The sequence below is a fragment of the Oncorhynchus kisutch genome, linkage group LG27, assembly GCF_002021735.2.
Source record: "Oncorhynchus kisutch isolate 150728-3 linkage group LG27, Okis_V2, whole genome shotgun sequence".
Lineage (NCBI taxonomy): Eukaryota > Metazoa > Chordata > Actinopteri > Salmoniformes > Salmonidae > Oncorhynchus > Oncorhynchus kisutch.
In genome coordinates this window covers 29169732-29192758 of record NC_034200.2, presented here as the reverse complement: position 1 = coordinate 29192758, position 23027 = coordinate 29169732, and the positions used below count along the sequence as shown (strand labels likewise).

Below are 23027 nucleotides of genomic sequence, written 5' to 3'. Positions count from 1 at the left end.
TTAGGAGATTTTATGAAAGTCAATGTTTGTCATTAATTCTGGTCTGTAGAAAAATGTCTGGAAGCATATGGTGCTACTTAATTAGCTTGGCTTCTAATTGCCTGTAGCCTAAATAGTGTATTATATAGGCTATGGTGATGATTTGTAACAAAGGGAACACTTTACACATGTAAAATCCAAACAACCCTCTTTTTTTTTTTTTTTTACTACTGTACAGTATTTTTGCACAACAATATCTGTAATCGTCATAATTTCCCAAATAAGGTTACAAATATCTACAAAAACAATAAGGGGGAACAAATGCAATAGGCTACATTAGGAAGTATGACGTTACTGTGCAAGACAAAATACAACAGTGAAAACTCACAATGGAGTAAACGTCTGACTTGGCTACAGTAGTTCATGGCTGAATGTCAATGGAATTAGAGGTTGGGGAATGAATTTGGCCTAGGTGAGGTTATAGATGCTACTTCTACCTAATAGTATGTCAGTATGTGACTGCATTTAGTTAGCAAATGGACATTGAATGAATGGGAAACTATCGCTATGCATGTCAAGGTTGAGTAGGATTTACATGGAGTACATATTCACTCAATGTGAATTAAGAAAACAAAAACACACAAGCTTCAATCAATTAGACTTCATCTGTGATATTTGGTGGAGAAACAGACAATTAAATGCATACTTACAAGAAATAGGTTCGTTTTGACACACTGGTTTACTGCCTTAATTAATAAGGTGGTAAACCAGTGAGTCAAAATCTAATAAATTAAATAAAAAACATAAAATAAAAAATGTCACAGATTTTGCAGTAAAATCTAAATGACTTCTTCGCCGCCCCTTCTCTCAACATTACTTTGAGGCCTGACTGACTGGATGGTAAAGCGAAATGACGCATAATCCCTCCCCAGGCTCAACAGAAGATTCACCCCAATGAGAAAGTCAGTCCTCTAAAGTTCATCCTTTATAGAGTCTGTTTCCTCCTCTTCTTCCTCTGCTCCAGTCTCTTCTTCTTCTTCAAGGTCCTCTAACTCTTCCTCCTTCTCTTCTTCCTCCTCATCTTCAGGCTCGTCTTTTGTCTGCTCTTTCCTCCCCATCTCTTCCGCCTCTAGTTTCTTCCTCTCCTGTTCCTCCTGGGACACCTTCATCTTTTTCTCTGGATCCTACAAAACATGAAACAGAGACAGCCATTTTAACAAACCACAAGAATTAGCATTTTTACAGTTTGTAGTGTGCTGTTAGGCAAAGTTGCAAATATGTCTTCATAAGGATCTGAAACCAAACTAGTGAATTTATTCAGACAAATAATCCTGTAACAAATTGTCAGATAACAAATTGGAGTTAGGGGAATGCGACTCAAGAGACACCAGTGTGAATACCCACTGGGCACACTGTTTGAATCAACGTTGTTTCGACGTAATTTTAATGAAATAACGTTGAACCAATGTGGAATAGACGTTGAATTGACGTCTGTGCCCAGTGGGTATGTATTAAAGTTTGAACCTGGGAGGTGAGTACCACTGACCTTAGTCTGACCCCAGGTCTCATTGCCAACCTCTTCTGCCAGCGTAGCGTCGTCTGTGATCAGGAAGTTATCGAAGATGGTCCCAGATTTGACCTGTGACAGTAATGAACATGTCTGAATTACTCCAAATACTTCTGGGCAAAAATATTATTTCAGGGATGCATTTTCTCTTTTCAATTAAAAAGGAAAAATATAGCCTTTTTAAATAATCACAAACAGAATACTTTTCAATAAGATTCCACTCTTTAGCATTACATGTCAATAATTAAGGTACTGAAACAACTGAATAAGGTCCTCCACAGTACCTGCCACAGGTCCAGGCCAATGACGCCGATGCTGTCGAATCTGTATATTTCAGAGTCTGCGCTGTATTCTGGATTGTCAATCTCAGGATGCACCCATTTGCCCTTGTAGTCAGGGTTGTCAATCTTGCGGGGTTTCCATTCGCCCTGAGAAGGCAAACAAATCAATTAAACAGCTGTTCATATGACTGAAGTGGCAATAGAGAAAACTACTGTCATACTCGATGTCTCAATCAAAAAACTAAATGTGGTTCTGTCATGTGTATAGGGCCAGGAAACACCTTAGCCCCAATTATGAAGTGTCTGACTGCTTGCCTTATAGTCAGGGTTGGAGACCATGGGTGGCTCCCATTCACCGTCCATCTCATTGTCCCAATCCTCAGGCTTCTTAGCGTCAGGGTCAGCAATGTTCTCTGGCCTATCCCAGTCCTGACAATTGACAACATTGAATCATTAACAAAGTGAAAATCATGAAAGACATTCTACTCATAAAGGATTGACAGAAGGGATTGCTTTTGCATCAAGAGTAGCTGGTTAGATTCCTGGTCAGCCAGTCAGTTTCTGCCATTGTCCTGCCAATACAATAATGTGGCTTGTTAGCATTGTTGAATGCAGAAACAGCCATGGGTCTCTAGACAGAAAAGGTGGCTACCGTTATCTACCCACCTCTGGTTTCTTATCCTCGGGGTCCTCCACCCTCTCCCTCTCGTCCCAGTCGTCTGGCTTCACAGCCTCTGGGTCCTTGACCTTCTTAGGAGGCAGAATATCCCAGTCCTCCTCCAGACTTCCAGACTCCACTTTCTTGTTGTCAATCTTCACCTCGTACGTGTTGTCAGGGTTCAGGATCAGAGTGTACAGATGAGTGTACTCATCATCCTGGAAAACAAAAAAAAGAAGATTGATTTGATCCACCCAATGTGGACGTCACGTCGAAAAAAGCTAATTTGTGACATATGCTTTACCTTGCACCTGACGTCCTTGTTGATGAGATGATTCTTGCCCTTGTAGTTGATAATGACATGAACTTTCTTGGTGCCTGGGCCACAGATGTCTGGACCTGGATATGGGAAAACCATTATGATTAGCTGTACAAATTAAATATACAACCTAAACAATTTATCTAAATGTTGAATGAGGGTACGGTGTAACTAAGTGGTTATCAATCATTTTGCTAGTACCATCATTATCTCATTGGTAATGGACTTTACCGAACATGATGTTGTATTTGGAGTCTCCATGCATGTCTGCCTGGTCAAGGTCAGCGGGGAATAGTTTGATGTAGCCTCCCCCACAGTCGATGTTCTGCTCGTGCTTCACAGTGAACTGGATCACCAGGGTCTTGCCCTGGTTGGTGAAGGGCTCAAATCGAGCAGAAGAAGAGTAGAAGCGGGCATCCTGGCTGGTCTGGAGACCTGAGGGGAATAAGATGTGTTTTAGACTGTTTCAAATTCGGAGTTGCCTCCTGCTCCACAGTCGAGAGGAAAAGCAGAAATGTGTAAGAGACTGATTCAGAAATTCTCAGAACAATGGTGGGGTCACGAAACTGACCAGATGAGGTGTAGGCAGTCATTGTAAAATAAGAATTTGTTCTTAACTGACTTTCTCTGGATTAGAAGTTGAATACAAATATTTTATCACATGGTCTTAACGTCAGAGGAATCATATTGGATATGCTTATCTTTAGCGTGCAGACTTTAAACTGCATGAAGCCTCAGGTTCATGACACGATAGCTACCTTTGTCTTTCTCTGGATCTCCATAGAATTTCCCAGGTGTCAGGACAAATTCCCCGTAGTCAGACCTATGGCTGGATTCAACCCACCGGGTAGTCCAAGAATCTGACAGCAAAAACAGAATCAAATACTAGAAAGGCCACAATATTGGCATAGGTGAATTTCAAATTTAGCTAACGGTAAAGGCTTATTCAAGCACTAGGCTAGCGTCACCCGTCGGCTAGGTAGATACATTTAATTAGCTGGCAAACTTGCCAACCATCATTGTTGTAAGCGACTGTGGCTAAAAAGCAAACTAAACATGCATTATTGCATCTAACGAAGCATAGCTAGCCATTGTCGTTTAATCATGGTTAGATTAGCTCACTAATAGTTAGCTGTAAACTAGCTAGGCGGAAATTTCCAGTCGAATCTGGCAATAACGGCAGCCTAGTCGAAATTAATGGAACTCACCCCCATCTTCAAACTGCTCTTTAAAATACAGCGATGGTTCGGCACTGGCTAGTGCAATCAGTGCACTGAATAGCATCGACCCTCGCATGACGTGGCTTGCTAAATTTTAAATGATAGTTGACCACCCTGCTAAACGCAGTTTCCCCACTCCCTGTCCGCCTGGCCAATCAGTCCACACTGAACAAATGTCCGATTTTCATTGGTTGACAGGGAAGCTGAGACTTTGGATGCTGTGGTACAGCTAATGTACCATACTGTATTCAAGAAACCAGCAACACAAATTTGCCAGAGCCTCAAAATTGGTAGCATCAAACCGCACCCACCATTAATATAGAGGAACCATCTTTATACGCCATGTTTAACTCTGTCATTGTGTGTCGAACTGCTTTGCTTTCTCTTGGCCAGGTCGCAATTGTAAATGAGAACTTGTTCTCAACTTGCCTACCTAATTAAATAAAGGTAAAACAGCTAATTGTTAATGTAGCAAATAAAAGAAAATGGCACAGATGTACAAATCCCTTTATTGGTTCTGGACAATGAAGTTACACTTAGTGGTTTTATTTACCAAGCTAAAATTAGAACACATGTACAGTTTAATGAAGTAAAAAAACAAAAAATCTCCAAATTGCTAAATTATAAATTCAAGCCGGTGATTCACTGCTTTCTTCAGGACAACTGTAGGTCAGTGGTAAATGACAGTTCCTGCACACCCCTGACCAGACACTGGAGGGAAGAAAAAAAACACAAGTGAGCCAAATAGTCACTAGTAGGCTGAAACACAAGGAATCATTGGGGAGAGATCAGTATTCTTTCTTGTCATCAAGATCTCAGGGAGAGAGTTCAAGAATTGAATCATCATTTGCTAACCCCACAATATAACTATAACTCACAGACCAGAGGGGCATACTACAAAGCAGGATCAGCAAGTTAACATTAGCCAGCTAACATTGATACAACTATATTGACAGGTCCATCAAGCAAGCTGATCTTGAAATGGGCACAGTAAAGTTATGAATATTTTAGGGAAGATTGCAGACCAACCAACCCATTGCGCCCACTGAAATATACCCCTCGTGTAAAGGGTAAGATACTGAATCAGTAAGCCAGTGGCAGATAATGTTTTGCGCATGCAGAAAGTATTCATTATCAATAACATCACTGGCTGATGAAATGTAAAGACAACATTGTGCAAGTGCTTACTTTTAGTTAATCTTGTCACGATTTTTACAGCGAGAACCAGGATCAGTCACATTCCCATCTCACCATGCCTGAAATTAAGAATTTGTCAGGATGGGCAGGAAGCCACATTTAAAAGCTAATTTAATAGCCAATACATCAGATAGGAGCGAAAGACAATGCTGTAAGTTCTTCATGGTTAATCTGCTGAACTATGCTGTCATCATTTGTATCAGCAACAGTTGAGTGTTCCAGCTGCAGTAAACACTACTTACCAGCAACTGTTACGAGGAGTCACGAAAGGTTCCACCCATGTGACCAACTTCAGGCATACCACCTGAGGAACAAAGAAAGTTGATTCATAAAATGGAATCTAAGCAAAAATAATCCTACAATCTTATTTAACAGTGGATACATCAGATAGGAGCGAAAGACAATGCTGATAGTTCATCATGTTTAATCTGCTGAACTATGCAGTCATCACTGTATCAGCAATGGTTGAAAATGATGCTTGCAGCCAAAGTAAACAGGACTCACCATCAATGGTTCCTTGATGATTATGGCTGGAAGTTCAGACCATGGCATTCCCGCTGGAGGCAAACCTGAAACAATTTGATCAAGATCGTTGCAGAGGGGTGGCATTTTAGAAAATTATATCAGACCATTTCATGATTAAAGACCCTCCATAGTCTCAGAGATTCCCAATGATACTTTAATCAACAGCATAGCTAGTAAATATCCATAACCGCTAAGTGTTTCCATGAAAACATACCAGGATTGAGCAATCTCCTGGTTTCTCAGGGTCAGCAAGAAGTTACGCTAAAAGGAAAACATTCACTATTAAATGTGTCAGGTCATAAAATGTCAATCACAGTTTAATAGATAGCCATCAGTTTGAAAATGTGTCAGAAATCCACTTCTGTCCACTACTCTTATTCAAATATTCATCACAGGCTAAATATTAATTACAATGAGTTATCAGTGTGCCATACCTGATTGTAAACCATTAGGCAGATACATTAGTCATCCAGGATCACGCGTGATGTACTTCATAATCTGAAAGTTGAGGGACGGTTAGATATCACAGGCAGTCTTAGTGGAATGAAGAATTCAAATCCAATCCATGTCTTGTCAGTAAAGTTGGCGTTTCCTCAGAGGTCTCAGATGTCCCTACCAACATGTTCTTCATCACATCAGACACGGATTAAATTCCAGACAATTGACTTATATATTTAGAATGTGTTGATTCTGAAGTAAACAAAAAATTTATGTCGGCTGTTGTGTGAAAGATGTAGCCAAGCTATAGTAGTTAGTGTTAGCAAGTTCTTGCACACATGGCAGGCCACGCATGCACCTTGACTTAAGCGTTACACGCAAGTCAAATACTAATACCAAAGCTGGCCACCAAGCAAAATGTTAACGTTTTAATTTGATACCTGTATATAGTTCCTGATTTCAAGTTAAACTATCTTGTAAAAACATAATCGAATAGTTACCCTTTTTTGAGGCACACAATAGGACCTCCACATTTCAACTGCTGAGTTCAGCGCGGAAAAGAATTTCAGAAGGGGTGACGTTGGTATTTGTACTGTGGCCCCGCTGGCTTGTGGGTAAAATTGGCGTCACATTACATGACGTTGTGCGCTTTGTTGTTTATGCTTTGTTGAATGCTATTCTGGATCCTTGGGACGTACCAACTCTGACGTTAAGGTAAGGGTTAACGTTAGGGTTTAGGCAAGGGTTATGCTTAGGGTAAGGGCAGGAGTTTAGGTTAGAGTAGGGACGTTCCAAAGATCCCGGGATGGACTTTAAACCATTTTTTTGTAGCTAGTCACCCGCCATTCCACTCGCTAGTGTTTCGTTCCATCAGATAACCTTTATGGTGCTTCTGGTATGGCGTCTACCATGTAATGCAATAATTATACTTAAACACAGCTAGCCACCTAAACGTGGAGAAACGAAATACATGGTTGCAAGCCCTCAGCACTAACCAGGTAGCTAAGTAAACAGACAGTAAATGTGTTAGCTAGCTAGGTGGGGTAGCTGGTTAGAAATCTGCATGGGGTCCCACTGTGGGGGCATTGCTTGACAGACCTGATAACCCTAACCACGGCCACAAATGAAAATCATAGCCAAGCCAGCTAGTTCACAGATAAACAATAGCTTGTTTTGAATTGCTGTTTCCTAAATCCCTAAAAAGCCTAATATTAGGAGTGTGTAGTCTATTGTCAGACAACCATTTCAAGTCATCTGTATTTATGAACTCAGAAATCTAGCTAAAGTTATAAAAAAATCTATATATGTTGGAGAAAGTTTCAGTGCCAACCAATTTCAGTACCAACCGAAATGGTATTGTTAGCTGGATAACTCAATGATCTGAACTTACCCCCTGGTGTGTATGTGATGTGGTTTCAGGCTGTGGAGATAGCCAGTGGGTAATGATGGAGCAGGAGGAAGTGCCGGGCACAATTAGTCAGGCCAGACACTCTCTCTTTGGATGCAACAACAAGAGGTTAGTGTGTGCTAATGAATGCGTTATAGATATTGTCTAGTGCTCTTCAAAATCATTACCATGTCACTCATCATTGTTCAACAAATTGGGCATGATTTTCTCACCCTTGATTGAATATTTGATTAAAATGCCATACAGGGGGGATAAAAGGCAACGAGAAAACAGCACTGACGAGGATGGAGGGGAAGTACAAGAGAATGACTGGGATGAAAACTATGAATGTGACAGCAACATATCATATTTCGAAGATGAGATGGATCGACTTTTAGACCCGTAAGTACAATAACTTTCACTATTTCGACTTCTCTCAAAAGTCATTCCTTGACGACTACAGTACTGATACATATCATATAGCTAGCTGTAAAATCTTATGGAATGCAGCATACACCTTGAATTATGTGTTTGTGTTGGGCCACTCATCCACAGTAAGCATGTGATATTAAATATGATTTTTTTTTAAATCACATAATTGTATTTCTTGACTATTGAAGATGAAGGGCTATTCACTTGTGCTAGGGATGTCACAATAAACTGATTTTGCTTCACCCTGACTACATTTTTTCATTGATTTGTTTTCAGAGAGGAAAATAAAGACTGTTGGACAGAACCTTCAGAGACTGTAGACTGCAATGGAACAGCAGTTACAGAGACTAGAGGGAGGGAAGACTCCCTGTCCAATGGAACAGAAGTTATAGAGCTTAGAGTGGGCAGTGATTCTCCTCCCTGTAGGACAGCAGTTATAGAGACTAGAGGGAGGGAAGACTCCCTGTCCAATGGAACAGAAGTTATAGAGCTTAGAGTGGGCAGTGATTCTCCTCCCTGTAGGACAGCAGTTATAGAGACTAGAGGGAGGGATGACTCCCTGTCCAATGGAACAGTTACAGAGACTAGAGGGAGGGAAGACTCCCTGTCCAATGGAACAGCAGTTATAGAGACTAGAGGGAGGGATGACTCCCCTCCCAAAGCGACAGTCTCTTTACAGTCCAGAGTAAGGTTTCCCTCGTCTTCCTCTTTAATAGATTCCGATTTCAAAGAAGAGTTGGATCAACTTTTGGACCAGTGAGTTGAATCAGTTTCAGTATTATAACTTGTCTCATAAAATGCCATCTCTTGACCACTACATGTGATATTATGCCTTCAAATGATGGTATCATTATTATTTTCTCACACATAAATTTGTTCCTTGACTATTATATATTTGCATGTACTAGGGATGTCACAATTAACAGATTTTGCTCACTCTTATCCTTTTTTGTCTTTGATACGTTCCAGAGATGAAGACGGTTGGACAGAACATTCAGAGACGGTAGACGGGAATGATTCTCCGTCCAATGGGACAGACTCTTCACAGCCCACAGTAAGGGGGTCCTCCCCTCTCTCCACTGAGGCTTCAGAGTCCAGTGAGGAGGATGAAGACACCTTTTCCTTTGAGACAGAAGCCATAGAGACCAGAGCTTCAAAAAAGAGAAAAACCATCTCCAGCCCTAAAGGAACACAGAAAAAGGGGCAAAAGAAGGCCAGGCCTCCATCCTCTCCCTTATGGTTATCCAGCCCTGCCAAATCCAGAAGGAACGCTCATGCAGCCACACCTCTTATCATTGGGTCAGAAAGGAGGTGGAAGACTGAGGATGAACCAGACCAAGAGCCTGAACTGTTCCCCTTCGAACCAGCTAGGACTCCTGGACCCCAGCTAGACACTTCAAAGAACTACACTGTTCTAGAGCTCTTCCAGCTCTTCTTCAGTAATGACGTTGTTGATACTCTCTGCTCAAACACCAACAAGAATGCCAAGAGAAGACATGAACAGGGATTTAAACCTGTATCTGTGGAGGAAATGTACAACTACCTCAGCATTGTAATCTATATGGGTCTGCTGAATGTGCACACTGTATCAGACTACTGGGTCCCGAACAGGTTGTATGGTATTCCTTTTTGCCGTACAGTCATGACTATGACAAGATTTCGGGCAATCACCTATTCACTGCACATGAGTGACCCAGCAGAGGATGAGGAAAACGACAAGAAGAAGGGGACTGCAGACTATGATTGGCTCATGAGAATCAAACCTCTAAAAGACCAGATTTTGGATGCATGCAGGGCCTTCTACCACCCATTCCAGAACCTTTCCATTGATGAGCGCATGGTGCACTCCAAGGCCCGTCACAGCCTCAAACAATACATTAAATCCAAGTCCTACAGGTATGGATTCAAGCTGTATGTTTTAGCAGATTCAAGAAATGGCTACACCTGCGACTTCAATGTCTTTATGACCAAAAACCCATCTGCTTCAGGCAAAGGGGAGAGCTATGACGCTGTCATTGACCTGTTGAATATCCCTCACTTGGGCACTGGATACCACATTTACGTTGATAATTATTTCACCAGCACAACTCTCTTCCGTGACCTGTACAAGAACAAATTAGGAGCTTGTGGAACCATACGTGAAAACCGTGTGGGCCTCGCTGGTGTTCAAGATAACAGTATGCCACCCAGAGCAAAGAGAGGGACCATCCGCTGGCTTCGTGACGGGGAGCTGCTCTTCACCAAGTGGATGGACGCACGACCAGTCATCATGTGTACCACCATCCATAAAGCCTTTGCAAAGGAGCAGGTGCAACGACGCAAGAGGTTAGAGGATGGCACCTGGACAACAGAGCCTGTACCCGCCCCAGCGCCGATCAAGTCCTACAACAAGTATATGGGGGGTGTGGACCTGTCTGATTCCCTTATCAAATGCTACAGTGTGGCCCAGAAAACCATGAAGTGGTACAAGACCTTCTTCTATCACTTTGTAGATGTTGCTGTGGTGAACAGCTGGCTCATGCACAAGGACATGGCTGTGACTAAGAACACAAAGCCCATGGCCCAAAAACAGTTCAGGGAGAAGCTGTGTTCGCAGCTTGCTGACATTGCACTGAAAGGGGATGTTCAGGAGGAGAGGGACGAGGAGCAGAAGGAACAACCGAGTGAACAGCGAGTGGAAATGCAGGGTGAAAAGCATTGTGAAAAACAGGATGAAAAGCCGGGTGAAGAAGAGGAAGAGGTGGAAGTTGGTTTATTGTGCTGTCCTGTGCCCACAAAAGATCCCATCACTGTTGCGTTGTGTAATAAAGCTTCTGAGGGAAGGAGGCAGTGTCATTTGTGTAAGCACAAGACCATTTGGCAGTGCGAGTCCTGCAAGGTGGCACTCTGCATAATACCAGATAGGAACTGCTTCAGAATATGGCATGTGAAAAAAGACAATGACAAGCAAAGTTCAAGTTAACAGTTTATTTTCGTTCCAGGGGTTAGGCCTACAGGATTTCTGAATTTGTGGGATGTATAGGGAATTGTTGCGCCTATATGTTGTCACACATTGGGCCAGTAACCGAAAGGTCGCTGGTTTGAATACCTGATCCGACAAGGTGAAAAATCTGTCGACGTGCCTTTGAGCAAGGCACTGTACCCTAATTTGCCCCAGGGGCGCCATACTACTATGGCTGCCCCTGTAAATCAACAGATTTCACTGCACCTATCCGGTGTATGTGATGACAAAACAATTTTTTAAATTCAAATGTATGTGTTCACCACAAATGTTTGCTTATGGTTGCCAATAGATTTGTGCGGTAAACACATGGCTTGCTATAACTGCCAAAAGCTCAACAATGATTTCTATATCACATACCAGGAATTGCTGAACAAAAAAACATTGGAAGACATTTTGCTGTCCATTAGAGAATTAGCAACAGTTTTTTTTTTATTGATCATTTTGGAAATTGTTTCAGATCATTCTGAATTTGTTGTTCACCTTTATGCTTTGGAATTGCCACTTTGGGAACATCTCAGCTTGCCTGCTTTGGGTACCAGGGTTTGGGTTAATAAATAAAAACATCTATAACATTCCCTCTGTATTCTTTCCATTTGATATAATTGTTTCATTAAATTACATTTTGAAATGTACGCAACTAATTTAACTATGTTTCTTTTTTTAGGTGTCTTGTTTTGACATATTATCTTATGTCTCCAATAATGTACCATATTAGGGGGGAATAGTATCTGATCGATTAACAGAATCTGATAGGAACAGTATATAATTGATTCAGTTGGGACACAAATATTATGATTGGCTTCCAAATATTTATTTAGAGAGAACTTTCACATGACCATTCTGGAGCTGGACTTCTCACAGTTCTCCTGAGATCATCTTCTTTGACTCTTGTATTGATCCAAATGATTATCGCCCTCTTGCTCCTCGCCTCCTTAGAGTCTGTTTCCTCCTTGTCATAACTGTACCAGAGACATTTGTATCTGTCCCTCCTGCTGAGTTCGGCAGCAGCAGGGCCAGTATGTTAAAGATGCACTATTCAGAAATTGTTCTGGCATTTCCTGGTTGCTAAAATTTTAATAGTTCACCTAATTTAAGTTTATTCGACAAAAAAACAAGTATAGTGTAGAGAATCATTGTACAATCTAAACCACAATGAAATATATTTTCCATAACCAATAATTATGTTCAGCTGTTTGAAGCTGGTGTACAAACCCGAAAGAAAAAGACACAAAAACAAAACTTAAGTGGAAGCATAGAAATAACATAGAACATAGATCTACTGCTTTTTAGACTTGCTTTAAATGAGAATGACATGATTTATAACTCACATTTCTATGTGAATTTGGACAGGTCGCCCAAAAAGTTACATATTGCAGCTTTCATCAGCTTCAGCCTCAGATGCTTGAGTTGTCCTCATTACTACCCTGGCTGCTGTGTTTGTTCTCCAACTTCTTGTACCAGAGCCCATTTCTCTCGGTTCTCTTCAGCGTATTCTTCTTCCTGGCTATCTCCTCCCACTCTTGCCAGCGTCTTTCCGGCCTACATCTTGCTTTCTCACCCTTGAGCAGTTTTGCCCAGTTCTGTTTCTCTCGCTGGGCAAGGCTGCAAATCACTCCACCGTTAATGTAGAACTGATCACTTTGAGTCTCTTCCCTCCAGTATGTTCTTGCGATCTTTCTCTCATTTCTCACTTTTACTTTTTCGTTCCAGCCAATCACTTTCCCTGGCCCTGATCTGGACCCTATGCCTGGCCTCCTCAGCCTTCTTCTGAAACTTATGCTGGGCGTCCTCCAAATTTGAGGAAGACATAATCTTATTGTTGCCCCTGTGAGGCAACTGTTCATCCTCACACTCTTCATTCTCAAATGTCAAACAGCTCTATGTTTTCCTTGTCAGCCCTGTGCCTTGGTGCTGGGTCAGCCTTAGGCTCGAGTCCATACTCAGGTGTCAGGTCTGGTTTTGGCCTGGACTTGCACTCGATGGCCCCACTATTTGGCACAGGAACAGGGACAGCAGGCACCCACTTTCTCTGGACCCTTTTGTTGTCCCGCTGCACACTCTCCATATTTGTGTCCCCCATGTTTTCTGTCCTCTTTTTCTTTCATTATTGTCTGCCTTTGTGTTCTTACCTTGTACACAAAAATACTCTATCTCACTCAGTCTCTCCTTCATTGCCTTCTGTTCCGTCCTGGTCATCTCTGCCTCCCACCTCTTGTTGGCACAAAACAGGGATGTACAGTATGGAGGTGAACAATCTGAAGAAGACTCTTATTGGGTTCTCCTTATTTATGTCATTCCATCATTCATTCCATTGTCATAATCGGAACTATACTGAACAAAAATATAAACACAACATGTAAAGTGTTGGTCCCGTGTTTTATTAGCTGAAATAAAAGATCACATACATTTTCCATATACACAAAAAAACGTATTTCTCTCAAATTGTGTGCACAAATTTGTTTACATCCATGTTAGTGAGCATTTTTCCCATGCCAAGATAATCCATCCACCTGACAGCTGTGGCATATCAAGTAGCTGATTAAACAGCATGATCATTACACAGGTGCACCTTGTAAGGGGACAATAAAAGGCCACTCTTAAAGTCTGCAGTTTTGTCACACAACACAATGCCAGAGATGTCTCAAGTTTTGAGGTAGTGTGCAATTGACATGCTGACTGCAGGAATGTCCACGAGCTGTTGCCAGAGAATTGAATTGAACTTTCATTTCTCTACCATAAGCCACCTCCAACATAATTTTAGAGAATTGGCAGTACGTCCAACCGGCCTCACAACCACAGACGTGTAACCACACCAGCCCAGGACCTCCACATTCAGCTTCTTCACCTGTGGGATCGTCAGAGACCAGCTACCTGGACAGCTGATGAAACTGAGGAGTATTTCTGTCTGCAATAAAGCCCTTTTGTAGGGAAAAATTCATTCTGATTGGCTAGGCCTGGCTCCCCAGTGGGTAGGCCTGGCTTCCAAGTGGGTAGGCCTGCTCAGTCGTGAAATCCATAGATTAGGGCCTAATTTATTTATTTAAATTTACTGATTTCCTTATATGAACTGTAACTCAGTAAAATCATTGAAATTGTGGCATGTTGTGTTTATATTTTTGTGATGTCAGTGTTACTTTTGTCTGAAAAGTTACAGATGGTTCTGAAGCAGCAATTTTTTCCAGATTTCCTGATATTGTGTGTCTGTAAAAAGCATAAAAACTAGGTTGAGCCTTGCCCATCTACATGAAATAATACAAACTTAACCTAAAGGTTAAATAAAAAATAATCTTAATTTTTGTTATCTCAATTAAAGAACATGAACATACATGACTCTGATTGTGTTTGACATCATGACTGGAATTACATTTATCAAATGCGAAAATTCCGACAGTACAATGTCACCAGACTTAGATCAAATGAAGTTCTCTATTTCCATCCAAAAATATGAAAAGGCCATACTTCTCATCAAAGTATTCACATATTTTATATGATTGAACAGATAAACGAATACACTATTTCTCACCTGTCACAATGCATTTTCCTTCCACCAAGTATTGTGAAAGTAGAAAAAAGACGCTTTCATTTTTGGACAAGGCCTATTTTGCATGTGTGTTCCACTCCCATCCTGCTGGAGGCGGTAGTATACCACACTGCTCGTTTACCAATTGCTTTGAACCTCAGTGCTGGTGAAAAAGATGGCGGCGCCCTACGGTGATACGTGTAACGAGAAGATGCTGTAGATAATTATTACTTTATAAATATAAATAATACTTAGCAACATGTTTAAAGAAACTGCACAACTTTTTAAGGCCGCAGCTCCTTTGCTTGCAAAAACGACGCTTTGGAAAGAAGTAAGAATCAGCTCGACACATGGAGGGAGCAGTGTCCACGGGCATCGATATTTCAATGTCACCTGCAGTTTATGTGCGAAGGTACCGCCGAGAAAAAAGCCGCGAGTCAAGGTGGACATACCCGGACTCGAGCGCATTACCTATGGCGATAGAATGCACTATGTCCCTGGGTTGGCAAAGCCCTCTTTCCCTACCTGGGTGCGAGACTGGAACGACCCCTCTCATTATTATGCGCCGAAAGAGGAAGAAATGCCACTCCATAAAGAGAAGTCTTGCTTCATATTTAACCAAAGGACAAACGCACTTGAAGGTATTTTATATTAAAGTTCTATAAACTGTTGGCTCCTATTACTGATCCTGTGTTAGACAAATGGAAGATATCAGTCAACAAAAGAGATGCCACTAAATGTCAATTGGAGGCCAAAATATAGAAATCAATAAATCTAATGAATCAATTGTGTGTATTCTCTTTAATATGTATTCCTATGTTACAGGTGTCAGGCAAGCACTTTGGCTCACTAAATCCAAGCTGACAAATGGACTTCCGGACCAGGTTCTGTCATTGGCTGAGAATGAAGCCAATCAGATTGAAAACCAGGATGAGCGAGTTCAGAATGCCATCAGGCATGCTCGCTTCTGGGACACCACAGAGGAACGACCGTCCAGAGACACTTTCTGGTGAGTCTAGTCTACCACTACTCAGATGAACGCAAACAAACTAGTCCATGACCCATAATTGTCTTTGTCTGGTGTCACAGGTTTTCATTCATTCATTCTGCATTAGCATCGAACAGCCCCCCAGTGATATGCAGCTGTTCAGGGAAGCTAGAAACCATTATACACAGGCAGTTAGAAAAGCCAAGGCTAGCTTTTTCAAGCAGAAATTTGCTTCCTGCAACACTAACTCAGTGTTGTTCTAAGTTCTGGGACACTGTAAAGTCCATGGAGAATAAGAACACCTCCTCCCAGCTGCCCACTGCACTGAAGATAGGAAACACTGTCACCACTGATAAATCCACCATAATTGAGAATTTCAATAAGCATTTTTCTACGGCTGGCCATGCTTTCCACCTGGCTACTCCTACCCCGGTCAACAGCACTGCACCCCCAACAGCAACTCGCCCAAGCCTTCCCCATTTTTCCTTCTCCCAAATCCGTTCAGCTGATGTTTTGAAAGAGCTGCAAAATCTGGACCCCTACAAATCAGCCGGGCTAGACAATCTGGACCCTTTCTTTCTAAAATGATCTGCCGAAATTGTTGCCACCCCTATTACTAGCCTGTTCAACCTCTCTTTCGTGTCGTCTGAGATTCCCAAAGATTGGAAAGCAGCTGCGGTCATCCCCCTCTTCAAAGGGGGGGGACACTCTTGACCCAAACTGCTACAGACCTATATCTATCCTACCATGCCTTTCTAAGGTCTTCGAAAGCCAAGTCAACAAACAGATTACCGACCATTTCGAATCTCACCATACCTTCTCTGCTATGCAATCTGGTTTCAGAGCTGGTCATGGGTGTACCTCAGCCACGCTCAAGGTCCTAAACGATATCTTAACCGCCATCGATAAGAAACATTACTGTGCAGCTGTATTCATTGATCTGGCCAAGGCTTTCGACTCTGTCAATCACCACATCCTCATCGGCAGACTCGACAGCCTTGGTTTCTCAAATGATTGCCTCGCCTGGTTCACCAACTACTTCTCTGATAGAGTTCAGTGTGTCAAATCGGAGGATCTGCTGTCCGGACCTTTGGCAGTCTATGGGGGTGCCACAGGGTTCAATTCTTGGACCGACTCTCTTCTGTATACATCAATGAGGTTGCTCTTGCTGCTGGTGAGTCTCTGATCCACCTCTACGCAGACGACACCATTCTGTATACTTCTGGCCCTTCTTTGGACACTGTGTTAACAACCCTCCAGGCAAGCTTCAATGCCATACAACTCTCCTTCCGTGGCCTCCAATTGCTCTTAAATACAAGTAAAACTAAATGCATGCTCTTCAACCGATCGCTACCTGCACCTACCCGCCTGTCCAACATCACTACTCTGGACGGCTCTGACTTAGAATACGTGGACAACTACAAATACTTAGGTGTCTGGTTAGACTGTAAACTCTCCTTCCAGACCCATATCAAACATCTCCAATCCAAAGTTAAATCTAGAATTGGCTTCCTATTTCACAACAAAGCATCCTTCACTCATGCTGCCAAACATACCCTTGTAAAACTGACCATCCTACCAATCCTCGACTTTGGCGATGTCATTTACAAAATAGCCTCCAATACCCTACTCAACAAATTGGATGCAGTCTATCACAGTGCAATCCGTTTTGTCACCAAAGCCCCATATACTACCCACTATTGCGACCTGTACGCTCTCGTTGGCTGGCCCTCGCTTCATACTCGACGCCAAACCCACTGGCTCCATGTCATCTACAAGACCCTGCTAGGTAAAGTCCCCCCTTATCTCCGCTCGCTGGTCACCACTCGTCACTCGTCATCTCCCACCTGTAGCACACGCTCCAGCAGGTATATCTCTCTAGTCACCCCCAAAACCAATTCTTTCTTTGGCCGCCTCTCCTTCCAGTTCTCTGCTGCCAATGACTGGAACGACCTACAAAAATCTCTGAAACTGGAAACACTTATCTCCCTCACTAGCTTTAAGCACCAACTGTCAGAGCAGCTCACAGATTACTGCACCTGTACATAGCCCACCTATAATTTAGCCCAAACAACTACCTCTTTCCCTACTGTATTTAATTAATTAATTTTGCTCCTTTGCACCACATTATTTTTATTTCTACTTTGCACATTCTTCCATTGCAAATCTACCATTCCAGTGTTTTACTTGCTATATTGTATTTACTTTGCCACCATGGCCTTTTTTTGCCTTTACCTCCCTTCTCATTTGCTCACATCGTATATAGACTTGTTTATACTGTATTATTGACTGTATGTTTGTTTTACTCCATGTGTAACTCTGTGTCGTTGTATCTGTCGAACTGCTTTGCTTTATCTTGGCCAGGTCGCAATTGTAAATGAGAACTTGTTCTCAACTTGCCTACCTGGTTAAATAAAGGTGAAATAAATAAAAAAATCCCATCAGAATCATAAAATACATGGCTGGGCCAGCTTGGGTCTCTGAACATTAAATCCACTGTCTCTGTGCTGACATGTGGCATCTCTCTTCTGTCCTTTGTCTCTCTAGCGTGGCTTTGCTGAGGAGCCTGATCCACCTGTGTGGGAGCCTGCAGGTCAGTCATCCTGGGCTTGGCAGGAGGATCCTGGCGGAGAAATACAGTCTGGCTGCCACATGGAGCAGAGGTAGGCCCGTGACCCCTGACGTCATTCAATAGCATTATGCAATAGTGGTAAATACAGTATTATACTGGACTTTGAATGTATTTGTTGTTTTAGTGTTACTTAAATAACACTATTGCCCATCTCCTCATCAAGTTGTACCCAGTCCAAAATCAACCTCTAAGCCCCACTAGTAGGTAACGTTTCCAGGGCCCATTATTTAATATCTCTGAGATAGACAGGATAGCCACAGTACATAGGCTACTACTACACACCATTGACAAAACAGCAAAGCTTTTAATCTCAACTCTTCCTGGCCACCTGTCCTCCAGGTGAAGACTTGTTCCAGGTGCGAGGGCAGAATGGGTTGCTGCTCAACAGCATGGCCCCTCTCCCAGTGCTTGCTGGGAAAGAGGAGGTCCAGAGCACGGCCGACCATGTCCTGGAGACGTTCTACCCAATCTCTCCCACCATCGACCTGCAGAGTGTCCAGGTCTACGAGGAGCAGAACCATACAGGCAATACTACTTTTTGTCAATCAACCAGTCATTACAGCTACAGATCCATACAATTTGTATGTAGAACAATGGAAATGTTGAATTCAGGTCAGGAATGAACTCACAATAAAACCTCTGTTCCTTCAGGCTTCAAGGAGGACTACCCTTACCCTCATGCCCACACCCTCTTCCTCCTGGAGGCAGGAGACACCCCTGTCACTCTCCTTCCTGAGCAGCTCCGTGCTAAGATGATCATGTTTGCCTTCGGGAACGCCCTGGCTCGTGCTCACACACTCCACGGGGTAAAGGCTGTTTGTAACCTTACACGTAAATTAATTACATAATGGTATAATGTCCAATACTTTATTACACAGGGGTAGTAGTTACACATTTGTAACAGAAATGATAAAAAGTGATTGAATGGGAAAGATTTGAGCAGGATTTCTAATTGGCATAATGAACTCATGGTTGCTTAAAGTGGCGGACTTACAATTTGGCAGAAGAGGCAATTGCGACAGGCCTCACATCAGCAAGACCCCCAACCCGAGACAAATGACCCGCTGTCGTGGGCTGCTCAGCTCATCGCTCTCATTCTCTCATGCTTTAGCAGGTTGGTTCAGCAGCAGCAAAATCTGCTGCTGCTGAAGGGAGGGATGTTTTTGCCATGGTACTGTGCCCAGGTTAATGAGGACAGCCACATTTTTGACAAAAAAAGGCCCCCCAAAAAGTTTATGAATCCATACAGACGAAAAATCATTCATAAAAGATCAATAATTTATTTCCATATATATATGTTTCATATCAATATTAATACAATTCTAGTTTTTCTTATACTAGTAGAAACAAGTGCCATTAATCACCCACGGACTGGTTCATAATAATGGACTATTCCACCCTGACAGAGTTCCCATGCATTGTTCCACACAATATGATTGCAAACGTGACTTTCATTGAAATTAAGCTGCAACAATGAACACATCCTCCACCGATTTCTCCCGCCACTGATTGTGTATGTGGGTCATGTGTCTAGTCTTGAGCGATTAACCTACATTTCTGTGATTTCTTTTTCTTCTTCTCCGTTTTAACAACCGATTGACTGATGTCTGTTCAGTTATTTGAAATCCATTTCATTCTGTTTTTTTCTGTTAGCTCAATGCGCACATTGCACAGTTTCTCTAGAGATTAACTGCAATGTAGTAGGGAGTTTCCAACAGGCCAATATTTTTCACAGTTTAGCGACAATGACCATAATTCATTGCACATCTTCTTGTCCGATCTGTTTCTTTTACACTTACTACAGAAGAGACCGAATGCATGATCGTGAGGTGATCTAGAGAGCAGCTGTTGCTTCGTGAGGTATCTCTACCTGAAAATATTTACTATGAACAACTACAAAATAGTCATATGTCAGACAGCACACAGTAGGCAGCAGCTCTATAGAGATGATGACTTGGAATTAAATAATAAAGTCATCAAATAAAACAAATATACAGAACAACTGAAATATTTTATTAAAGTAATGTGGATAAATTATGATAATCACGACTACAAAAAGAACCAGCCACGTCACGGACACCGACGTCACTTTTCCAGACAAACTATACACTTTATTTGCCTACATTGAGGATAATACAGTACCACAGCCGCAGCCCACTAACAAGGACTGCGCCCTCTCCTCAGTGGCCGACGTGAGTAAAACATTTAAAGTTGTTAACCCTCGCAAGGCTGCTGGCCCAGATCTCATCCCTAGCCACGTCCTCAGAGCATGCACAGACCAGCTGGCTGGTGTGTTTACGGACATATTCAATCTCTCCCTATTCCAGTCTGCTGTCCCCACATGCTTCAAGATGGCCACCATTGTTCCTGTACCCAAGAAGGCAAGATAACTGAACTGAATGACTTACCGCCCTGTAGCACTCACTTCTGTCATCATGAAGTGATTTGAGAGACTAGTCAAGGATCATATCACATAGACCAACTTCAGTTTGCATACCGCCCCAACAGGTCCACAGACAATGCAATCGCCATCACACTGCCCTATCCCATCTGGACAAGACCTATGTAAGAATGCTGTTCATTGACTTACAGCTCAGCATTCAACACCATACTACCCTCCAAGCTCATCATCAAGCTGGAGGCCCTGGGTCTCAACCCCGCCCTGTGCAATATTGGGTCCTGGACTTTCTGAAGGGTTGCCCCCAGGTGGTGAAGGTAGGAAGCAACATCTCCACTTCGCTGATCCTTAACACTGGGGCCCCACAAGGGTGCGTGCTAAGCCCCCTCCTGTACTCCCTGTTCACCCACGACTGCGTGCCCATGCACACCTCCAACTCAATCATCAAGTTTGCAGACGACACAACAGTAGTGGGATTACCAACAACGATGAGACAACCTACAGGGAGGAGGTGAGGTGTCAGGAAAACAACATCTCACTCAACATCAACATAACAAAGGAGATGATCGTGGACTTGAGGAAACAGCAGAGGGAGCACCCCCCTATCCACATCGAAGGGACAGCAGTGGAGAAGGTGGAAAGTTTAAGTTCCTCTGCATACACATCACAGACAAACTGAAATGGTCCACCCACACAGACAGTGTGGTGAAGAAGACGCAACAGCACCCCTTCAACCTCAGGAGGCTGAATAAATTTAGCTTGTCACCCAAAACCCCAACAAACTTTTACAGATGCACAATCGAGAGCATCCTGTCGGGCTGTATCACAGCCTGGTACGGCAACTGCACCACCCTCAACCGCAAAGCTCTCCAGAGGGTGGTGCAGTCTGAACAATGCATCACCGGGGGCAAACTACCTGCCCTCCATGACACCTACAGCACCCGATATCACAGGAAGGCCAAAAAGATCATCAAGGACAACAACCACCCGAGCTACTGCCTTGTTCACACCGCTACCATCCAGAAGGCAAGGTCAGTACAGGTGCATCAAAGCTGGGACCGAGAGACTGAAAAACAGCTTCTATCTCAATGCCATCAGACTGCTAAACAGCAATCACTAATTCAGAGAGGCTGCTGCCTACATTGAGACCCAATCACTGGCCACTTTAATAAATGGATCACTATTCACTTTAAACAATGCCACTTTAATAATGCTTACATATCTTCCGTTACTCATATCATATGAATATACAGTATTTTATACCATCTATTGCACCTTGCCTATGCCGCTCGGCCATCGCTCATCCATATATTTATATGTACATATTCTCATTCACTCCTTTAGATTTGTGTGTATTAGGTAGTTGTTGGGGAATTGTTAGATATTACTGCACTGTTGGAAATAGAAGCACAAGTATTTCGATACACTTGCATTAACATCTGCTAACCATGTGTATGTGACCAATACAATTCAAAGCAGTAATGGGCAGTCACTACCATCGTGAAAATTGTATTAATTGTTTTATTCTGTGTTACAGCATTCATCCCACATAATGCATAGTGCATAAAAAAAAAAGATTAAAATATAATTGAACCAAAACCAAATGCTCAGCACTGTTGTTCAACCTCTCTTCCCCCTCCCTTCAGACTAAGCCTGGGGTGCTGGAGCAGCCCATAGTGGTCCAGTCGGTGGCCACCAACGGCCGGATGTTCCAGTATGTGGTGTTCCAGCTCAACACCACAGACCTGCAGGCTGACGAGGGGGTCAAGAACCAGGTGTGGGTGGAGAATGACCAGCTGCTGTACGACTTCGCCAAGGTCCGCCCCCTCATCAAGAAGAGGGTGGTGCAGGTAAGAAATACTTTGTTTCTTTGTCTCTTTTCAAAAGTTATATAATCAAACAGTTATAAAATACACTGTACACCCTTATAGGGTCCCACATCTGAAATGGATAATAACAGGGAATCCATTTTACTTCGTAGCTTAGATTTTATACAAATGGTATTTCAAACATCAATATGACCAGGTTTTGTTCTGTCTCTTTTTCCCCTGCAGATTCCACCAGGTCTATCTGGGTACAAGCCTGAAACCTTCCAGAAGTTCCTGTCCCTCTATCTGCATGGAGCTGTGTGAACTAGCTACATTAAACAGCACCAAAACAACAATGTTCCACTATTCACAACCTTCCTTTTTTACTGGCATTACTGTAATATCTGAAAAGTGACCCTAGATACTCTAGCTCATCAGAGTCAAAAGTTTCATTGTGTTTCTGTACCCTCGGCTCAGTTTTGAATTACATCTGTAGAAGAGGATTGTGATCCATATCTCTTATTGCATAAGAAATTGACCAAAATAGCAATGTGGAAATGTAGCTATGTATGTCATTATGACAAACTCATTATTTTGAGATGCTTAATTTGTTTCCAGAATTGATTAAATGGATACAGATGTCACACAATTAAGGTGGATTGCATGTCATACAA

The 23027-nt window shown here is 42.5% G+C and overlaps 3 protein-coding genes and 4 non-coding genes across 8 annotated transcripts; 2 read left to right on the top strand and 5 right to left on the bottom strand.

The window, feature by feature from the left end:
• Window positions 1-129: 129 nt before the first annotated feature.
• Window positions 130-4363, bottom strand: LOC109871903 (calreticulin). The gene is made up of 9 exons (XM_020462928.2): window positions 4013-4363; window positions 3563-3664; window positions 3036-3239; window positions 2790-2884; window positions 2494-2703; window positions 2143-2256; window positions 1831-1974; window positions 1526-1618; window positions 130-1163 (listed from the first exon to the last, which is right to left on the bottom strand). The coding sequence occupies exons 1-9, from the start codon at window positions 4098-4100 to the stop codon at window positions 951-953; spliced, it is 1263 nt and encodes a 420-aa protein (XP_020318517.1). The 5' UTR covers window positions 4101-4363; the 3' UTR covers window positions 130-950.
• Window positions 4364-5339: 976 nt separating this feature from the next.
• On the bottom strand, window positions 5340-5424 carry LOC116357850 (small nucleolar RNA snR60/Z15/Z230/Z193/J17). Its single transcript, XR_004205892.1, has one exon. It is a non-coding gene; the product is annotated as a small nucleolar RNA snR60/Z15/Z230/Z193/J17 (small nucleolar RNA).
• A 172-nt stretch (window positions 5425-5596) lies between these two features.
• Window positions 5597-5680, bottom strand: LOC116357851 (small nucleolar RNA snR60/Z15/Z230/Z193/J17). The gene has a single exon (XR_004205893.1). It is a non-coding gene; the product is annotated as a small nucleolar RNA snR60/Z15/Z230/Z193/J17 (small nucleolar RNA).
• Window positions 5681-6072: 392 nt separating this feature from the next.
• Window positions 6073-6144, bottom strand: LOC116357856 (small nucleolar RNA SNORD75). The gene has a single exon (XR_004205898.1). It is a non-coding gene; the product is annotated as a small nucleolar RNA SNORD75 (small nucleolar RNA).
• A 166-nt stretch (window positions 6145-6310) lies between these two features.
• Window positions 6311-6390, bottom strand: LOC116357849 (small nucleolar RNA SNORD74). The gene has a single exon (XR_004205891.1). It is a non-coding gene; the product is annotated as a small nucleolar RNA SNORD74 (small nucleolar RNA).
• Window positions 6391-6809: 419 nt separating this feature from the next.
• LOC109872199 (piggyBac transposable element-derived protein 4) lies at window positions 6810-11582 on the top strand. 2 transcript variants are annotated; one of them, XM_020463343.2, is made up of 5 exons: window positions 6810-6898; window positions 7604-7700; window positions 7839-7973; window positions 8280-8759; window positions 8973-11582. In XM_020463343.2, exons 2-5 carry the CDS (start codon window positions 7627-7629, stop codon window positions 10963-10965), a joined length of 2682 nt encoding a protein of 893 aa, XP_020318932.1. In that variant the 5' UTR covers window positions 6810-6898; window positions 7604-7626; the 3' UTR covers window positions 10966-11582. The 2 variants fall into 2 exon arrangements, with proteins under 2 accessions (XP_020318932.1, XP_020318933.1); XM_020463344.2 differs by lacking the exon at window positions 6810-6898 and adding an exon at window positions 6908-7182.
• Window positions 11583-14639: 3057 nt separating this feature from the next.
• mrpl37 (mitochondrial ribosomal protein L37) lies at window positions 14640-23006 on the top strand. Its single transcript, XM_020462914.2, has 7 exons — window positions 14640-15168; window positions 15353-15536; window positions 18063-18178; window positions 18487-18672; window positions 18799-18953; window positions 22192-22395; window positions 22600-23006. Exons 1-7 carry the CDS (start codon window positions 14787-14789, stop codon window positions 22675-22677), a joined length of 1305 nt encoding a protein of 434 aa, XP_020318503.1. The 5' UTR covers window positions 14640-14786; the 3' UTR covers window positions 22678-23006.
• The last annotated feature ends 21 nt before the right edge of the window (window positions 23007-23027 follow it).

Coding starts and splice junctions, on each gene's coding strand:
- LOC109871903 (XM_020462928.2), bottom strand. CDS start 4,100: ATGCGAGGGTCGATGCTATTCAGTGCACTGATTGCACTAGCCAGTGCC. Junction 2,885..3,035: donor CAAATACAACATCATGTTCG/GTAAAGTCCATT, acceptor TCCCATATCCAG/GTCCAGACATCTGTGGCCCA. Junction 2,704..2,789: donor ACAAGGACGTCAGGTGCAAG/GTAAAGCATATG, acceptor TTTGTTTTCCAG/GATGATGAGTACACTCATCT.
- LOC109872199 (XM_020463343.2), top strand. CDS start 7,627: ATGATGGAGCAGGAGGAAGTGCCGGGCACAATTAGTCAGGCCAGACAC. Junction 7,701..7,838: donor TTTGGATGCAACAACAAGAG/GTTAGTGTGTGC, acceptor AATGCCATACAG/GGGGGATAAAAGGCAACGAG. Junction 7,974..8,279: donor ATGGATCGACTTTTAGACCC/GTAAGTACAATA, acceptor ATTTGTTTTCAG/AGAGGAAAATAAAGACTGTT.
- mrpl37 (XM_020462914.2), top strand. CDS start 14,787: ATGTTTAAAGAAACTGCACAACTTTTTAAGGCCGCAGCTCCTTTGCTT. Junction 18,179..18,486: donor GGCTGCCACATGGAGCAGAG/GTAGGCCCGTGA, acceptor CCTGTCCTCCAG/GTGAAGACTTGTTCCAGGTG. Junction 22,396..22,599: donor TCAAGAAGAGGGTGGTGCAG/GTAAGAAATACT, acceptor TTTCCCCTGCAG/ATTCCACCAGGTCTATCTGG.